At 40.1% G+C, this 20543-nt stretch overlaps 2 protein-coding genes across 5 annotated transcripts in view; both read left to right on the top strand.

The window, feature by feature from the left end:
• Window positions 1–7335: 7335 nt before the first annotated feature.
• Window positions 7336–14095, top strand: ZNF559 (zinc finger protein 559). The gene is given in 10 exon segments (XM_043586447.1): window positions 7336–7498; window positions 8115–8203; window positions 8858–8984; window positions 11116–11217; window positions 11220–11321; window positions 11324–11386; window positions 11389–11543; window positions 11545–11795; window positions 11797–11983; window positions 11985–14095. Coding segments are annotated over 10 exon segments (1713 nt in total). The 3' UTR covers window positions 12459–14095.
• The window catches only part of LOC122486831 (zinc finger protein 177-like), a 40517-nt gene continuing 28849 nt past the window's right edge, over window positions 8876–20543 (top strand). For all 4 annotated transcript variants that reach the window (XM_043586452.1, XM_043586453.1, XM_043586454.1 and 1 more), the window contains exon 1: window positions 8876–8984. The gene's annotated coding sequence lies outside the window, so the exon portion shown is untranslated. The remainder of the gene's footprint in view (window positions 8985–20543) is intronic.

The following is a 20543-nucleotide window of genomic DNA, read 5'->3' on the forward strand; positions in this document are numbered from 1 at the left end:
GTAAGGTTCCTTTTCCCACAAGACAAAGTTTCTGAGAATAAATTACAATTCTGTCAGACCAGCAGGTTCACTACCTAGTCCATGACATATCCCTGGGAAGCAAATCCCTGAAACCAAGAAAAATTACAGCCATTCAAAATTCCCTCCCCTTTCACTAAAAGATAATGTAGAGGATTCCTAAGACTTATTGTAGACCGTCCATTGCCAACTTAATGATTTATCTGCCTCCTTCTAGGAAATGACTAATGACACCTCTGAAGCTCTGCCATGGGAGGTCACTGTAGCCTTAGCCTTAAGGCCAACTCAAGGCTAATAATAGGGAGAACTCTCCCACTCTGGGTCTCCCAAATGATAAGCCGTTTCCTTTTAGTTGGTACCTGAAAGGGATGGCCAAGCTCTTAAAACTTTTTAACTCAAAATCATGATGGAAATCAGAGGCTCATTAGGCATAACAGTTGCTCTCCTAACCCAGTAAAGAAGACATGTCGCATCAGCCACACATCTAGACAAGCCATTTCATTTAAACTTAGGTCACCTCTTCACCTCCAGTGTAGTGTCAGCGACTTCAGACTGAGACGCTGTAGCGTTTCTCCCTCTTGTCTCAAGTGTAGTTTGCAGCTCCCTTCACAAACAGGAGGCTGAACTACATTGAAAAAATGAATCACGCATAGTGCCCTAGGAAAAGGTCAAGTGCAGCCATGTAGCGATTGTATTCATGATCTCCGCGGGGAACGTGCAGGCACAGTTGTGCAATGAAGAGGACGGTTCACGTATGCACCAAAATTTGAAAGCAACTGTCATCCAGGTAAGACGGGTTAGAGCACCGCGCCGGCCCAGGACCACAACCCCACCTTCCGCTCCAGCTCCTTCCGAGCGGCTCCCCGCCTCCCGGCAGGAGGAAAACTGCCTGGCTCAGCTAGCGGGCGCGAGAAGAGGCGTCGGCGCGGCCCGCCCAGCTTCCGAGGCCCCGCCCCTCGCGCCGTTTGCGGAGACCGGAAAAGCGCGTGCGCGGGGCGGCGGCCATCTTGGCCGCGCGCCACTCCCGCGTCGGAGGGAGAGTCATTGCTTGTCGCCGCCCGGCCTCTGAGTGGATACGTAGGAAGGGGGGAGCCCAAGAGAGAGGCGCGGAGTCAAAAGCCCCTTCCTCCGAGAACCTGGGCCGGCTGGGCCCCGAGGCGGGGAGCAGCCCCGGGGGAGGCGTGGGAGCCAGGCCTTTCCTGGTCGCGGCGACTCCGGCCCCGACGTCCCCGCCCCCCCAGCGTGGCTGTTGTGTCGCATCCTGGCGGGCACGCGGTGCTCTTGGCGTTGTCAGTTATCGACGTTAAACGCCTTGAGTGAGTGAATTCGCGTTAAGTTAGAAAACTCAGCGCGGCAGAGCCTTGCAAATGCCCGAAGCTTCGACTGTAGCAGTTAGAGAGCAAAGACGTGGCGGGCCGGTTGCCGTTAGCTGGAATTGAATTCACCCTAAGTAGGGTGAAGTTTTGACAGGTAGGTTTTTCTTTCGGGTGTCCGTGTAGAAATTCTTCCTTAAAATCTGCAGCGCCACTATAACGAACATCCGTGGAACCTTCATCCACGTTCGCTAATTGTTAAGATTTTGTCTCTAGTCCTGTGTATTCTTAACGATGAGCCGTTTAATGGTAAATTGCAGACATTCGCTTCACCTTTTAATCGTAAGCGTGCATCCTCTGAGAATCAGGACAGTCTTCTAACATCAAAACTCCACTGTCCGTCCAAGAAAGTAGACTTTCTCCAGTTTTCCGAAAGTATCTATTACAGTTGTCGGGGTTTTTGGAGCTAGAACCCGAACAAGATTGCAAAATGCACATTGCATTTTGCTTTCGCTCTCTCGTCCCTAAAACAGGTGCCTGCATTTAAAGCTGAAATTAATTTTGGTTCTTGAAGGCTCCAGGAAAGTTATATCGTAAAATGTTGGCATTCAGATACGATGTTGTTCTCTTATGGTTTTATTTAATTATCTAATTAACTTGACTGTTCCTTGTAAAGTGGTCGTTGGGTCTAGAGACGTACTGTCTCCTAGAAATATAAGGTGAGGTACAGATGTAATTTTTTATAATTCTTAATAGCCAAGTAAAAACTTTAAATGTACCTGGGAAATCATTTCTAATATGTTTTATTTAACCCAATTTATCCAGCTATCAGTTTCAAATTAGTGGAATTAATGACAAATGCAGCTAATAGGGAATTCTTAATGAGAAATTTTATGTTTCTTTTGTAATAAGTTGCTGGAATCTGGCGTGTATGCCGGATCTCCGTGTGGATGCTGAATTTTCATTGGGAATTCTTGATCTGTATTTAGCTTTTACTGTTTTACTGTTGAAAAAGGTCTCCAAACCGAGATTGTTGGAACATACTGAAAAGTGGTGTTTTTTTTTTTTTAAGTAACTGAATCAATTTTATTTCTAAAATCTAATTAATTAAAAGTAAATAAAGTTGAGAATGTAGCTTCTCAGTCACACTAGCCACGTTACATGTTCATGGTAGCCACAGAGAACCCCCCAGTGGCTCCTGGGTTAGACGGCAAGTTTAGACACTGGAACGTTTCTGTGTACTTTGTATTGTATTCCATTCAGGAAGCACGTCCCATTAGGAGGGATGAGAAGCATTTAGTTAAGGTGCCCTTCTGTCTCATATAGGCACACTTTTTTTTTTTTTTTTTTTTTTTTTAATCCTTGAGTAATACTTGGCAACAGAGGGATATTCTGTTCCCCAACAGCCTTTCATCTAAGGGTTTCAACATCACTTGTCAATCTTTGCCTCAACCTATTTTTACATGGCGGGCGTGGGGGGGAGGTTACAAAGTGATGTTTTTGCTAATTGTGTCAATCCTTTTCCATTCTTTAGCTGAGCAGCTTTCCGTCCCCACTTCCCCTGCCCTCTATACTTTTTTTCTTTTTGGAGTATCACAACATATTCTTGGGCTTTTCTTTCATTCACTATTTTATAATCAATTCCTGTCATTTATTTTGATGCTCCAGCTGCCCCACATTTGCCTTTTGAATCAGTGTCCCTTCAACATGAATCCTATTAGCCTTTAAACACAACCCTATTAGTCTTTAAGTGTAAAACAAAGCCTCAGTTCACTTTGTACTTTCTTGTTACAAACCTGTAACCAATGATTTCTCCAGAAAGCCTGTTTCCTCTTAGACACCAAGGTTGGTGTGATAATGGGCTCCGTGCTACTTGGGTATAATCCTGTCTAGGCCTTTCAGTGGATGTCTAAAGTACATGTTTCCTTACTCGTAAATTTGTACTCATTCCCAGTAAAAATTTAATATGGGATTTTTTTTGTTTGCTTTATCTTATTTTATACTCGTACCTCTTTTCTGTTATAATAAACACTAGCATTAATATATTGTTTTATGCTACAGTATGTGTATAGTGGTTTCAAAAAGTGTAATACCAATGTTACTATCAACTGTAGACTTAGTAAACTATTAAATTTATTTGCATTTCTTTTTGTCCTTATAGCTTATATTAAGGATATAAAGTTCAGAGTACTCTGCTCAAATATTTGCATGTACTCTGAGTCTTTTCTCTGCATGGTTAGGTGATCAATTTGATACACTTCAGAGGTGAAGGCAAATTGCAGCTGAGAGGCTATTTAAATAGGCACTGAACAGCAGAAACATGTTAGCCCAGTCTGTAAGAGCAAAATATTTACTGGTTGTTGATTGGATGGAGCCAGGATTTTTAATAATATTGAATGTTGGGTACGGGGGCCCTAATTGGATGGAACCACAGTGTTACAGTTCTCGTAATACATCATAAGGCACCTTTTATTTTCTCCAGGTTTAAGAAGAGGCAAAATTGGGCTGTCAAATGGAAAAGTTGTTGCAAATAATCACCCCTTTATTAATTAGGTTTTATATCATGAGTTTCCCCCCTTGAAGACCCTCTTTTAAATTACATTGGTCCTATTAACTATTTTACCTGGGGGTCCATGGGATTACATTTTAATAAGCCAATCCATGACTGCTAAAGATTGAATTTTAATTTATCATTCATTATGTTAGAGCATCTGTCTAATATGGAATGTTTTAGGGCACTGGGTATTATGACTAGGGGAGATTTAGGCAAGGTGTTCAAGAAAAAAATATTCAGTGACATTTGTTAAAGATGGTAAGGCAAACTTTTCTTGGGGCATTGAGATAGGTGTAGGAATCACTGCAATGGGAATTTACAGCGTGGGTGAGAGCTCGGGCTCTACTCCAACTGAGTACCGCATAAGTGGAAATCTATAGCCAGGGACCGGAATCTATAGCCAGGTTAAAGAATAGAAAATTATTAAGAGGAAACATCTGAGGTAAGGGGGATTCTGGCTAAAATGACCTAACAGGGTTCTTACTGAAGACAGATCAGCGGGTGCCTGGGTGGCTCAGTCGGTTAAGTATCTGACCCTTGATTTTGGCTCAGGTCAAACCTCACAGTTTCATGGGTTCAAGCCCTGCATCGGGCTCTGCGCTAGCAGCGTGGAACCTGCTTGAGATTCATTCTCTCCCCCCGCCCCCCTGCCAGTCCTCCACCCATGCTGTCTCTGTCTCAAAATAAATAAACTTAAAAACAAAAGACAGGGGGACCTGGGTGAATCAGTTGGTTAAGCATCTGACTTCAGCTCAGGTCATGATCTCACCCCGGTCAGGCTGTGTGCTGACAGCCGGGAGCCTGGAGCCTGCTTCAGATTTTAACTGCCTCTCCCTGCCCTTCCTCTTGCGTGTGTGCGTTCGCACCTGCGCTGTCTGTGTGTCTGTCTGTCTGTCTCTCTCTGTCATATAAATAAACATTAAAAATAAATAATAAATAAAGGAGTGATCAGACATCACCTGGGAAATGGTAGAGGATTAGGAACTTGATCAGATATTGAGGGTGATCATGCAATTAAACTGACTTAATTAGGGTTCTTGCTAAAACTAGATTTTACAAGGAAGTGCACAGATAGTCCTAGGACACTGAATGGCAAATGCTAGACACAAATTAATGCACACCATATGATTTGATATGAAGTTCAAAAACAGGCAGAGTTACAGTTTTATAAGGCAGAATAGTGCTTCCATTTGGAGAGGAGAAAGGAGTAATTTAGATGAGGCATATGAGTGCTTCGGGTCAAGAAATTCATGATAGTGTACGGTACACTTATAATTCTGAACTTGTTTGAATGTATAATTCAAAATGTTTGAAAAAGGAACTCAACTATAATTTCTAAATGTTTGAAAGGACCAACTAAATGAACATAAAGCATAGGTAAAGAAGGAATAAAAAAGGCAAAATATAATGGAAAAAAAGTGAGGTTTTTTTCAAAAAATTAATACATAAATAAATAAACTTTGGGCAAAGTCTGATTTAGCACTCCACCTACTCCATCCATCTTATACCTGTAAGACCTAGGGGAGAGGGTCACATCTTTTATGTGAGGGGTTTCTAAGCTGATTGATTCCCCATTGAAGTAGAGCAGTATTTGAAATGTATTCTGAGTTTATTTTGTTTATTTTGTTTGTTTGAATTATGCTAGTGCTTTAGATCAAAAGTTGAATCTCACTTTTTAGGCAAGTCAGATGTTAGTTTTCAAGAGTTTTCTGAAAAATGATTGTTTTCCTGTTCTGTCTTTATCTTTCCCAGAGCTAGTCCTAAGTTTGATAAGAAAAATCCTTGGGTGTATGTGTATGTGTTGGGGGAGGCAGAGGATAATATTCCTGATCTGTTCATATTTTTTCCCTAGCACTTATCACCAGCTGATAGAATACAAATTTATGTGTTTATTATCTGCTTGGCCCTTGGAAAATGATAAAAAATCTAAGGTATGGGGCATTTTCTGTTCACTGCTCTCTCCTCATTGCCTACTGTGTTATGTTGCAAAGAGAAGGACCTTCAAGATACTTGGCATAATGAATGAAAGCATAGGCTGATGTAAGGATTTGAAGGCAACTGGGGCTAGGTGGTTTTGCCAGCTGGATGAGCTCAAAGATGTCTGAATTAAATAAACCATTTGTGCTGGGGATCCTCAAGAACACCCTTACGCTCTGCAATGCAGTAGGATGCACAAGACTCCTGCTGTTAAACCCGTTATGGTTTATTACAACCAAAGGATACAGATTAGAATCAGCAAAGGGATAAGTAAGACACAGGATTAATTCCAGGACAAACCAGGCACAAGCATCCAGGTGTCTTTTCCCAGTGCAGTCAAATGGGCATTGCTTAATATTCCTAGTAATAATAAATTACCAAGGAAGCTCCCCTGATACAGTAGGCTGTTCAGTTGGGCTGTGGTAACAAAAATATAGATTGGGTGGCTTGTCAACAACAGAAGTTTCTCACAGTTCTGAAGGCTGGGAAAACTCAAGATCAAGATGCCAGCAGATGTGGTGTCAGGTTAGGGCCTACTTACTGATTAATGAAGGCAGTCTTCTCACTGTGTCATCACATGGCAGAAGGGGCAAGGTAGCTCTTTGGGGTCTCTCACAAAGGCACTAATCCCATAATTACCTCTCAGAGTCTTCACCTCCACAAACTGTCACACTGGGGATTAGGTTTCAATATATGAAGATGCAGGGAGGTGCAAACATTCAGTCTATAGCACCTGAGCTCTGGGGTCCTAAGGTTTTATCGTGGGTCAGTCCTGTAGGCCTACACCACCTGCATGACTGACTTCAGCCACTTAAGCTCCAGCCTGAGTTCAAACTGTTAGAACATTGCCCAAAGCCTCAGGCGTATAAAAACATGTTTACCATAAATCACGTTGTTAGCCTAAACTATCTGGAATTCACCCAGACTGGTATTGTGTGACCCAAGGCCTCAGGCATACAAAAACATTCTTACCAGGCAGGATAGTCCATGGACGTCTCCCACAAGCCCAGCCTAGAGTAGGTCTGAAGACAGGCCTTTCTCAGGAAAGTGCAGGATTTGAGCAACCCAGACCTGGGTTAATCATTTTTGCACATCACCTTGTCACGGTCATCCAGGTATGTTAGAGAGTAACAGTAACCTCAGGAGTTCAGGCTTTTGAGGTAGAGTAACCTGTATTCAGACTCTGGCTCTTCCTAATTGGTGATCTTGGGTCAGTGGCTACTCCTGTCTCAATGTAGGTTGCCTCAGCTGTTAAATGGCAGTAATAGTAACTATGTTGGTAATCCTTTGAGCCACCACTGCTTGTGGCACAGAATAGGTACTCCGTAAATGGCGATTGTTATGTATATTTCTGTAGTATACTACTCTACAGTTTCTAACGGCTTTTATGTAATACAGCTTTATCTTTTGCAGAGAGCTGACTAATGAATAATGCTTCATGATAGCTGAGTGATGCCTGTTGCTTAAAGATTGATGGTACGTGGCGAGAATCCACTGGTACTTAATCAAGAGGAATTGAGATTGACCTCTCTGCTAAATTCAGACACCATCTTGAGGGACTTTGGGAACGAGAAGGGTTCAGTCAGATTTTACTGTCACACCCACAGGATGCCAGCCATTGCTCTTTTCTCCTGTGGTAAGTCCTTTTTGATGCTCCTGTCAGGGACTGGTTTAAACTGGCCTGTGAACGGCCTGTCTTGTCAAGGTCTAAGCAGTCCTGTTTCTGTGCTAAGAGAGGGCTTAAGTAGATAAGAACATCCTGATGTCTGAATCCTTAGATTGGGAAGGAGGGATAAGGATGTGGGAGATGTTCTGCTTAATCAACATGAGATTCTTTTTTTTACGTGAGATTCATTATTGTTGGCCAAAGAAAACAACAACTTTGGGGCACCTGGGTGGTCCAACTTCAGCTCAGGTCATAATCTCACAGTTCATGAGTTCAAGCCCCACGTTGGGATTCTCTCTCTCTCCCTCTCTCTGCCCCTGCCCCACTTCTGCTCTCTGTCTCTGTCTCTCTCTCTCTCAAAATAAATAAATAAACTTAGAAAAGAAAACAACATCTTTACCTGTCTAAACTTTAAATTTCATTGTCTGTAAAATGGGAATATTAAACTCTTCCTCCCAAAGCCCAAACCCCCCTCTGGTTTCAGATGAGGCAGGCTGCTTAGCATGTGTGTCAACTCTGGAGTGGCTTCTAGGCTTGAGTAGAAACTTTGGGTAGCCTGGGTTCTCAGGTTTTATTTCTTCCTAAGGTCATCTTTTTCAAGATTTTTTCTGTCTTCATGAGGAGAAATCAGAGGGAGAAAGGACAGTGTCTAGGTGTCTGACAAATTATTCTCAGGTAAGTAGGAAGTTTATTCTTTTATAAAAGTACATGTTCTTCCTGCCAGATAGACATGTTTTTTTCTAATAGAACACAGAGTTTCTTTGTGCATATAGGGCCTGCATAGGGACTGAATACCCAGATAAATTTCCTCAGGTTTCAGGATATTTTATATGGTTGACAGATGACATAAGGAGATGATACTATTATCGCAGTATCTACTCATTCAGTCCAACTCTCATTCATGTTGATTGTGTGCTCTTGTCTTGCTTTGATACTCTATGAGGGAGTGGACATGTGTTTTTCAGAATTTGTGCTGTCCCTAGAGGAATGATTCATTCATTGCCAGCATTTATTGTGTCTGTAATGTACTCAGACCATGGTAAATCCTGTCATTAGAGAAAAATAAGATTAGAAAAGAGTACAATGTAGCTGTGGTGAGATACCTGCAGTTAGGTGAATGAGGTGCTCTTAAAACTACATGACTGGATGAGCTCACCAGTGAATATGTCCAGGTAGAGAGGAGAATGGGCATGAGGACCATCAAGCCCTGGAAGAGATGATGGGAGAACATGGAAACCTGTCTAAGCTTTGGGTCTCCCATTCTCTTTCTCCAGTGAACATTGGTTTAGATGGCAATTGCTTGATGCCAGAATGTTTGTGATGGTTTAGGATCTGGTGATCCTTGAGGATGTGGCTGTGGAATTCACCCAGGAGGAGTGGACTTTGCTGGATCCAACTCAGAGAAACCTGTACAGAGATGTGATGCTGGGGAACCACAAGAATCTGGTTGCAGTAGGTAAGGTTGGTACCATTTCTTCATTTAGCTTTTTCTGGAAGAAATCTTTACTTTTTTTTTTTTTTTTTTTTTTTTTTTTTTTAAAGGTAGGCTCCAGGCCCATTGTGGGGCTTAAACTCAAGACCCTGAGATCAAGGGTCGCATGCTCTACCGACTGAGCCAGCCAGGCCCCCCTTGCTTAACTGTGTCCTAGTGTCTGTGCTGACTACTGGCAATGCAGTGGTAAAAAGAGCAGATGTTGTTTCTGCTCTCACTGACCTTACCTTGAAGTGACTTCCTCTTGAAAACGAAGATCTATTCATTGTACTGGCCTTATTGTCTGTATGGATTGAAAGGCTTAGGACTTAAAAAACTTGTATACAAGTTTGAGCCTGGGTTTTAGGGGAAAGATCGGCACCTCTTTTGGTGAGCAATGAGGAAGTGTGTGCTTGTATTTTAGTTTCATTTGAAAGTTTATTGGTTTGAAAAAAAAAAAAGTTTATTGGTTTGATAAAGTTGGCACAAACATTTTGTTTCTCAAGTTCTACCTGACCGTATCTGGTGTCCCTGCAGAGCAGAATCTTGGTCCTGGTTTGTGGAACTATTTGTCATCCCTTGCATGTTCTTCTTACATCAAGTGTCTTCTTCTGAGAGCCAGGTGCTAGCTATGCAGACCTGTTCTGATCTTTCAGGTGGAACAAGAAGGAAAGCTGAGGATAGTGGGAGAAGTTCTGCAAAGTAAGGGAAAAGGGAGATGTGATTCTTTATGAAAAACAGCAGGAATCCATGAGAGCTGCAGTCCATTTGGAAATGTTAAACAGGAAGCTTTTTTTTTTTTTTTTTAATTTTTTTTTTCAACGTTTTTATTTATTTTTGGGACAGAGAGAGAGCATGAACGGTGGGGGGGGCAGAGAGAGAGGGAGACACAGAATCGGAAACAGGCTCCAGGCTCTGAGCCATCAGCCCAGAGCCCGACGCGGGGCTCGAACTCACGGACCTGCGAGATCGTGACCTGGCTGAAGTCGGACGCTTAACCGACTGCGCCACCCAGGCGCCCCTTAAACAGGAAGCTTTTGAAGATGGATTTTTCCTGAGAATGCTGGTGCCTTTGGTTTCTGAGGTTCCTTGGGTCCTTCAAACTTCTCTTTAACTTTTCATCTACTTTCTGAAACTTCCTTTTGACCTGACAGTAAGATCTATTTCTTCTTTAAATTCTGCATTTAGTTCTTCATTCATTTTCTTTCAACTTTGTTTTCCCGGTTATGTTGCTCTCTGTTCACCATCAGTCTCGACATGTATAGAATCGTTTCTTAGAGAATCACCTACCAGTTTGACCAGCACCCTTTTTCTTTGCCAAACTCTTAATATAGTCAGACTTTTCAATCTCTATATGTTCATGTCTTTTTTATTTTGTAATCTATATTAAGTCAGTCTTTGAAAATAAATAGGCATTGGTCTTTATTTTTAACAACTTCTTTCCATCATTTATTCCTCCAAGACCTTAATTTTTTTTTTAATCTTATTTCAGATGGGGAGATTTGTCTTAATACCAAATGGTCAGCACCTCAGCAGAATATTTTGCAGGGGAAAACACCCAATGGGTAGAAATGGTAAAATTCACAGTGTGTAATTCCTTGCCTTCCACAACAGTGGAAGTTTGGAAATTCCATAAGATAGAAAAGCAGCACAAAACCATAACAGACACTTGGGGCTAGTGTTATTCATCCTAAATGAAACTGTTTCTCATAGAGTCTCTGAGCATTATTAATTTGACAAGTACTTTAAACACTCCCCAAAATACATTCACACATTGTTAGCTCAATATTTCATATATAGAACTCAGATAAGTAATTTCATCTTGATCAGTTATCAGCTAAATGCTATAAGAATCCCTGTGAAAGTAAAGACTACAAAAGGAAAAAAAAAGACTACAAAAGAAGTTTTTAGCAGAATGGTCTCTTCATTCTGCTTGAAAGCACTCAGGTCTGGAACCATGCGTTGCATACAGTGAAAATGGAAGAGAAAACAAAAAACTTTAGTCATACTGATTGGTTTCCTCTATAGTATAACAATTCAAGGCAGAGGGGAGGATCTCTGAATGTAATAAAGCTGGAAAACTTTTATAAGACCTCACCAATCTGTTCATCAACAGGAGAGAAACACATTGGAGAGGAATTGTTTAACCATTGGGAAGAAACCTTGAGTGAACACTGCTGCTTTAAGACTTACAAGAGAGCTCACAATAGAAAGAAAACTTGTGTGATCAGTGTGTAAAAGCCTTTACAAAGAACTCTGCCTTTAATCCATACAACAAAACTGATAATGGAGAGAACCCTCCTAACTGTAATCAGTGTGAAACACCTTAAGCCAAAATGCACATCTGGTTCACAAGAAACCTTGTACTCCAAAGAAACCTTATAAATGCACTGTCAGAAAGGAATTCCTTCTTCCTCACACCTTAGAGAATATGTAAGAATTTGTAGTGGAGAGAGGCCATTTACCTTTAAGAAATGTGGGAAAGCTATTTATCATTGTACAAGCCTTTTTGTACATGTGCAGATTTGCAATAGAAAAAAGGTCCTATAAACCTAAAGAATGTGGGAAAACCTTTAGTTGATCTTCATATCTTCTTCAACATTTAAGAACTCAAAGTGAATTAATGCCTGTGGAATGTAAGAAATTTGACAAAGCTTTTTCTTGTTCCCTAGATCTTGCTAAATGTGTACAATTTTATACTAGAGAGTAACATTATGTTTGCAAAGAGTGTAGTAAAGAGTTTACTTGTTTATCAAAACTGAATACTCACATGCGAAATCACACTGGAGAAAAACCACAAGTGTAGTAAATGTGAGAAAACCTTCACTGATTCTTCAGGTCTTAAAAAACACAGAGGAACTTGCACTGGAGAGAAGCCTTATCAATGTGAGGAATGTGGAGAAGCGTTTGTTGGGTCATCACACTTTACTGTACATATAAGAACTCACACTGGTGAGAAGCCTTATCAATGTAAGGAATGTGGGAAAGAAAGCCTTTAGTAACTCATCTTGCTTTGAAAATCCCATGCAAACTCACCCTGAAATGAAACCCTATGATTGTAAGCAGTGTGGTAAAGCCTTTATTTGATCCTCCTTTCTTATTCAGCATCTAAAAATTCACAGTGTAGAAAGACATTTTGAGTGTGAGGAATGTGGGAAATCACTTAGATATTCCTCATACGTTAGTCAACATGAAAGAACACATACTGGAGAGAAGCCATATGAATGTAAAAAATGTGGGAGAGCCTTCACTGTTTCATCAGGCCTCACAGTACGTGTGAGAACTCACACTGGTGAACGACCTTTTGAATGTAAGGAATGTGGGAAAGCCTTTACTCAACCCACATATCTTATTTGACATTTAAGAACTCACAGTGGGGAAAAGCCATATATAGATGAGGAATGTGGGGAAACGTTTAGTACTTCATGCCTTACTAAACGCATAAGAATTCACGCTTGAGAGAAGCTTATGCTTGCAGAGAATGTGGGAAAGCCTTAAATACTTTCTCTTTTTAACTTGTACTAATTCATTATAAAGGTAACCTTATTATGAGGAATGTAGGAAGCCTTTAGCTCTGTCTTGTATTTTACTGTTCAGCTATGATTTCACAGTTGTGAAAAATCTTACAAATGTAAGAAGGGTAGGGGTTTTTGTTTTGTTTTGTTTTGTTTGTTTTTTAGTTTTATCCTTCATTTGGGGGAAATATGAAAGCACACATTTGGTTTGAAAATGTGTACACACATTTGAAAGCACACATAGGATTTGAAGAGATCCTGTGACTGAAAGAGATAGAGGAATGTCTTTGATCTTTGTTATTAGGAAACACAACTCACTGGACAGGAATGGTAAATTATAAATGTAGGGAATGTGGAAAAAGGCTTTGTTAATTTTATTTTACGTGTAGTAAGTCATGTTAGATTATGAATGTAAAAGCAATACTTTCAGTAAATAACTTACATATATTTTTATAAAAATTGAAATCCTAAAAGGGTTTTTAAAATGAAAAGCCTTTGCTACAATGGGTTTTTAAACAAAATCTAAGAGTATAAAAATTTTGGTAAAGTATAGAGTACAAATTTTCACTTACTGCATATAAGAAAATTGATACTTGAAAAGAAAACCAAGAAAAGCATTTTTATTTAAATGAGTTGTCTTTCTGTGTGTATGTCTTTTTTTCAAAGTAGACCCACAGTTTTAAAGACTAATGATGTTGAACATCTTTTCATGTACTTATCATCCATTCATTGTTGATGAAGTGTATGTTCAATATCTTTTTTCTTGTTAGAGTCTTTGGTTATTATTAAGTTTGGTTTTCTTAACAGGTTTATTGAGGTATAATTGCCATGCAACAGATTGCACATATTTTAAGTGTACAGTTTAAGTTTTAATGCATGCACATATCCATGAAACCATCAGTTGTTTTCCTGTACACTAACAATGAACAAATAGAATTTGAAATTGCAAACACAATACTGTTCACACAACAAAATATGTACTAGATCTCTCTAGATCTAGAGGAATACTGCAAAATTCTGATGAACAAAATCAAAGAACTGAATGAATGGAGAGATATTTAATGTTCATGGATATACTCAGTAATTGTCAAGGTGTTAGTTCTTCCCAATCTCACTAATGGGTTCAATCCAGACAAAATTCCAGCAACTTATTTTGTGGGTATTGACAAGCTGATTCTGATGTTTATATGAAGAAGCAAAAGACCCAGAATAGCTAACACAGCATTGAAAGAGAAGAACAAAGTTGGAGGGCTGAAACTGCCTGCCTTCAAGACTTACTATAAACCTTGGGGCAGCTGGCTGCTTCACTAAGAAGAATGTGATCTTGGGGTCATGAGTTTGAGCCCCACGTTGGGTGTAGAGATTACTTAAGATTAAAAAACTAGATTTACTATAAATCTACATTAATTAAAACAGTGTGGTATTGATAAAAGAATAGATCAATGGAACAGAACAGAGAGCTCAAATAGGCCACATAAATAGTCAACTAATCTCTGACAGAGGAGCAAAGGCAGTGGAATGGAGTAAAGATAATTCTTTCCAACATATGGTGCTGGAACAACCAGAAATCCACATGCAAAACCATGAATCTTTGCAGTCTGTATTTATAAAGATTAATTCAAGATGCATTATAGACTTAAGTAGAAAACACAAAACTATGAACTCCTAGAAGATAACATAGGAGAAAACCTGGATGTCCTTGGGTGTGGCAATCCTTTTAAAATATAACACCAAAATAAATAAATAAATAAATAAACAAACAAACAAAACAAAACACCAAAGGCATGATCCATAAAAAGAAATAATTGATAAACTGGACTTTATTAAAATTTAATATGCTCTGTGAAAGACATTGTCAAGCAAGTGAGAAGATGCACAGGTTGGGAGAAAATATTTGCAAAAGACGTATTTGGGTAAAGGACTGTTATCCAAAGTATACAAAGAATATTAAAACAACAGTGAGAAAATAGCCTATTGGGGCACCTGGGTGGCGCAGTCGGTTAAGCGTCCGACTTCAGCCAGGTCACGATCTCGCGGTCCGTGAGTTCGAGCCCCGCGTCAGGCTCTGGGCTGATGGCTCAGAGCCTGGAGCCTGTTTCCGATTCTGTGTCTCCCTCTCTCTCTGCCCCTCCCCCGTTCATGCTCTGTCTCTCTCTGTCCCCCCCAAAAAAAATAAACGTTGAAAAAAAAAATAGCCTATTAATAATTGGTCAAAGACCTCAACAGACACTTCTCCACAGAAGATGGCAAATAAGCATTTATGAAAAGAGGCTCCACACCATCTGTCACCAGAAAAATACAAGTTAAAAGGAGATCCCACTACACGTCTATGAGAATGGCCAAAATCTGGAACACTAACAGCGCCAAATGCTTTGCTGGTGGGAATACAAAATCGTACAGCCAGTTTGGAATAGTTTGGTGGTTTCTTATAAAACTAAACATACTCTTACCAAATGATCCAGTATCTAGGGTCCTTGGTATTTCCCCAGAGAAGTTGAAAACTTCTGTCCGTTCAGAAACCAGCACATGCATGGTGTTGGATTTTTTTTGTTTTGTTTGGTCATGGATGTTTATAGCAGTTCTATTCCTAATTGCCAAAACTTCAGTAGGCAAATGAATATCTTCAGTAGGTAAATAAACTGGTGCATCCAGACAATGGAATATCCAGCATTTGAAAGGAATGAACTATCAGGATTTGTAAAGACCTGGACGCACCTTTCATACACATTACTAAATGAAAGAAGCCAATCTGGAAAGGTTATATCCTTTATGATTCCAACTCTATGACATCCTGGAAAAGGCAAACTTGGAGATCAGTGGTTGTCAAGAGTGGAGGAAGGTGGCTGGGGGTATGAATGGGCAAAGCACCTGGGATTTTGAAGGCAGTGAAAATACCTTGTATGATGCTATAGTGGTGAATATGTCATTCTATATTTGTCGAAACCATAGAATGCACACCAAAAGTGAACCCCAGGGGACTGCCTGATTATGACATGTCAATGTTGGCTCATCAGTTGTAACAAATTAACCACTCAGGTATGAGATGTTAGTAATGGTAGAGGTTATGCATGTGTGGGGTCAGGGGTATTTGGGAAATCTGTGTACCTTGCCCAGTTTCACTGAACCTAAAACTTGTTTTAAAAAAAAGTCTTAAAGTGAATAGAGATCTTGAACCCCCAAACTGTGGGCAGGGAGCAAGATGAAATAGGTCTCTAAAACTCCTCAGTTAAAAATATGGTCCTACAGGAAAGCAAGTATGATTCAGGTAGCAGAACTCTGCAAAGAATCAATCATTCCTGTGGCTCAGTAGTGCCCCTTAAGGAATAGGCAAGATGTTCCTGTTTGACTTTCAGAATTGCTATGGACCATTGGCTGCAGTGGGTCTTCCATTCTTCCCACCGACCCACCCCCTTTCTTTCTATGATAAGCAGCCAGCATTTTATTATTTTTTTAAGTTTATTATTTTTTTTCAGTCTTCTCTTCCCCTAGTGGGGCTCAAACTCCCGACCCCAAGATCAAGAGTCATGTGCTCTTCCAACTGAGTTAGCCAGGTGCCTCCCACCCATTTCTTATATGAATATCTCTTCTGATTATCCTTTCCTTCTCTCACAATTATATGTTGAGTGTGTGGGGAGTAAATAGCTTGTCTCTTTACTTCACAAATCTTGAAACTGAGAATAACATACTCAAGCCAAACCTTTTAAAATAGCCTTTTCCAGATTGGCCCTGACTTGGATGTTAAGATTCTGGACATAGAACTTGAGTCTGATACTATAGGCACAAGATTTTGGCATGGTTTTAATAGGCAATGACTATTGTATGTGTGGAGGTACATAAAAAATTTGTGGCAGATTGATGGTTTTAAAACATGGCCCACAAATTCTTTGACATTGTTGCCTTCCCTTGACTTTTACCTAGAGGAGTACAATATAAATGATGCCATATAATTTCCCAGTCTAGGCCATAAGGGGCCATGCAATTCCCTCCTGGTTATCTTCGCATGTTCTCTTTTGGGATACTCCCAGTTAGTATTCTTCCCTTGGAAACAAGGAGTTATACTGTAACATGGAGGGGCTACATGGAGATGCTTCTCTCAGCCGTCCAGCTGCTCTCAGCCTTCTAGCCATTTCAAGGAAGGCACCAGATGCATGTATGAGTCCCCAGATGACTCCAGCCCTTGGCTTGAGCTGTGTGAGTCTTCCCAGGTAAGGAAGGCCCTGGTCATTGTAGGGCAGAGACAAGCCATTCATTCATTCCCACTGCATCTTGTCCAAATTCCTGACCTATGATCTGTGAAAATAACAGAATGGTGGTGGTTCCACACCAGCACTTTTCAAACTTTTTGGCTTCAGGACTTCTTTATACTCTAAAATTGAGCATCTTTATTTTATGGGCATTGTATCTATGAGTATTTGACATATTAGAAAATAAGACCTGTTTTAAATTTTTATAACTAATTTCATAGTGTACCTAACATTTATGAATAACTTTTTCAAAATGATAACAAATGTGAGAAGTGAGAGTCTCTTCTTGTCCAAACTTCAGTGAGGGTCCTGAACCTTCTCCTGGGTCCATCCGTGCACTTCCTTGTAAAATCCAATTACAGCAAGAACCATGCTAACTCAGCAAGAGTTTCCCATTTTCCATTAATGAGCATTCTTGATACCTAGTTGGGTTCCTCATCCTCCACCATCCTTCAGGTGGTTTCTAATCACCCAGGCCTGTCTTCAGCAAAGATTCTGTTAGGTCAGTTCAGCCAGAATCCCCCTTACCCCTGATCTTTTCTCAATAATTTTCCACCCACCTGTGTATCCTGTTCCTTGGCTGTAAGTTCCAACTTACCCATGCTGTATTCAGACCTAAGCCCAATCACTCCCCCTCCCCCTCACTGCAAAGTCTTGTTGCAGTGGTCCCTATACCTGTCTCAATGGTTGAAAAAAGTCCACTTTACCATCTTTAACAGGTGTTAAGTATTTTTTCTTCCTTACCAGATGAGTGACAAGTTTTACAAAAAAATTTTATAAATCATTTTGCCTAGCTTAATGACAATTGGAGTCTCGTACCTGCTTCTGAATTCAATTTTTTCCCGTAAGTTGTTTCAGATGAAGTATATATAGAAAATTCGGTTTCAGTGAGATATATAATCGGAAAAAAGAAGTATTTTCAGATAATTTTGGATATTTGGTACTTCACCAAAACTCAACGAATGTAGTTTCTTAAAGATTAGTTGCACTGTGGAGTATGAAGTTCTGTCAGTGAATTCTTCCTGTTCTGTTACATTAAAGTCCATTGATTTTTCTTGTATTTTGAATCAATATTTTACCCACGCGCGACCTTGTGCCATCACGTGTTAGTCATATGGGAAATAGTTCACTACATTATGCATATTTTTCAAATGTTGGCCTATTTTATTATCCAGCATCAAGCATCATACACTAATACAATTATTGATCATAGCAGAAAGGTTTGTAAATGTTAAGAAACAGCCAACATCATGGTCCCAGGTATATATTTTCTAAATTTTCTGTTGCCTCAAGGACATTTTTAAGGAAAACTGGATTTTTTATTTCTCATGAATATGTGGCAATAAGGAATACAATGTGGCACTTGCCGCCACTGCCTTGATTTCTGCTAAGGTGCCAGCACTTTTACCCACCACTGCTTTTATATCATCAATACAAATGTCAACACGATGAAAAGGTAAATAATAGAACTATTTTAACAATAGTCTTGGCCTCACAGACTGAAAGTGTCTGGGGTCCCTCAGCAGGCTGGTAACCGCATTTTGAGAACCGCTCTTATGTATGACCATGTTTGGAGTGGTTTGTTATACTGCAGAAATAACTATAACAGCCTTAACTCTCTTCTTCATTATTAGTCTCTTCAGTGGTCTAAACTATTAACTGGGAAAATCCCAGGGTTCCAGTGTGCTTCAGAAATTGGCTTTCTTTTTGCCCAAGTAGAGTATGTGTGTTACGGGCTCAGTCTGGAGCCTGACTAGAGCTGGAGTGTGGGTCCTCTCCCTTGTTGCTTTTGAGCTGTGTGTTTGGGGTACTTCCTTAGCCTCTCCTAAGCCCCATTTCCCTTTGTTAAATGAGATCATTAATACGTCAGATGCTTTTGTTACTAAATGCCACAGAAACAGATTTCTAACAGTCTTGACTTAAAAGGGCTGGTGAGAGCTCACAGTTATTTTGCACTTACTGTATGCCCTGAAAGCTTTCCATGGATTGAGTCACTTCATCACAGCTCTCTGAGGGAGCCTCTGTTCTTATTCTGTTTTATGTGATTTATATGACCTGAAGCATCCTCTATCATTTCTGTTGGATTCTAGTTCATTGTTTCACTTTAAATCATGCAGTTTTTAGAGCTAACAGGAACCCTAGTCACTGACTCCAGGCTTTGTGGCCTCACCCAGAATTAACAATAGCCAAATTGTGTTCCTCCAGGTTCTATATTACAAGTGGACAGATTTTCAGAATTACTGTGTTCCTCTGGGCAGAGAACTCACAATTAGAACACAGGTATCTCCACACAGAAACCCATTGTTGATGTTGCAGCTGACCCAGAACTGCCAGCAGAACTGAATCTGCCCTTGCTTTCAAGATGTGGCCAACAACTGATTGTAAAGAATGTGAAACACGCATTTTGACGAAAGTGAATAGTTAGGACAGTAGACAGTCGTAGGCTGGGTCTTGACAGGAATGAAGACAAGCCCGTGGTTTTGCAGCTGTGAATGAATAATTTTTATGAGTTTTTTTAATAGTTTTAATAACTTTTATCTCCCTATTTTACTCCTCCCGTTTATTTCCCCTCTCTTATTGTGGAAATTACACAGCAAATTCCATCCATTTGATTTCACATCATGTACAGTCTTTTTGTTGTTTTTCTAAGTTTATTTTGAGAGAGAGAGACAATGTGAGTGGGGGGGAGGCAGAGAGCAAGGAGGAGAGAATCCCAAGCAGGCTCCCCTCTGTCAGCACCGAGCCCGATGTGGGTCTCCATCTCTATGAAACTGAGATCATGACCTGAGCCTAAACCAAGAGTCGGACCCTCAACCAACTGAGCCACCCACGTGTCCCTATACAGTCTTGTTAGACATCAAATATTTCAGAATATGAGTATGACAATAATTAAGGACATGATTTTATTATTATTAAACAAGGACATTATTATTATTATTATTAAGCCACTTACTCACTAGATCCCAAGATAAACCTGAAAACTCCCCCCAGTGGTTGGTCGCAGAGACCTATTAAGTCAGAGTAAAATCATATCAGAACAAGACTGACCTTTTTGCTTCTTAGTAGTTGTTCAGATTTAGAGCCACAAAAACTCCAGGAGAAATAAAAGGGATGTATATTTTCTCCTTTGTTTTGGCACTAGTAACAGTACAAATGATTTAATTTCAGGTTATCCCAGTTATATGTGTTGATTTTCAGGAATCTCAAGAAAATGAAAAATTTGTTACTGTCATCAAGAGTACATGTGTCTATTATAAAAAAAAACTTAGCATTTGACAAGGGAAGGTAGATAATTTTAAAGTATACATGAGCATTTAATGAAGCCAGAAGTTTTAGTTTTGGAATCCTGAAATCCCTCATGTTTAGTTTCTGGAAATTTGTATTGAAATATGTCTCCGGGGGCGCCTGGGTGGCGCAGTCGGTTAAGCGTCCGACTTCAGCCAGGTCACGATCTCGCGGTCCATGAGTTCGAGCCCCACGTCAGGCTCTGGGCTGATGGCTCAGAGCCTGGAGCCTGTTTCCGATTCTGTGTCTCCCTCTCTGTCTGCCCCTCCCCTGTTCATGCTCTGTCTCTCTCTGTCCCAAAAAATAAATAAATGTTGAAGAAAAAAAATTTTTTTAAAGAAAATTCTAAAGTAGAAAAATTTTTTTTTTGATCTGAAAATTTGGTCAGTAATAATGCACAGATTGGAAATGCAGAGGTTTCTAATCAAAGAAGAGTTACCCATTGAGATTGAAGGCTTGTTTTCAGTTTGAGGTCCTTTTTTTTTTTTTTTTTTTTTTTT

Source organism: Prionailurus bengalensis, chromosome A2 (genome assembly GCF_016509475.1).
Source record: "Prionailurus bengalensis isolate Pbe53 chromosome A2, Fcat_Pben_1.1_paternal_pri, whole genome shotgun sequence".
In the NCBI taxonomy this organism is placed as follows: Eukaryota; Metazoa; Chordata; class Mammalia; order Carnivora; family Felidae; genus Prionailurus; species Prionailurus bengalensis.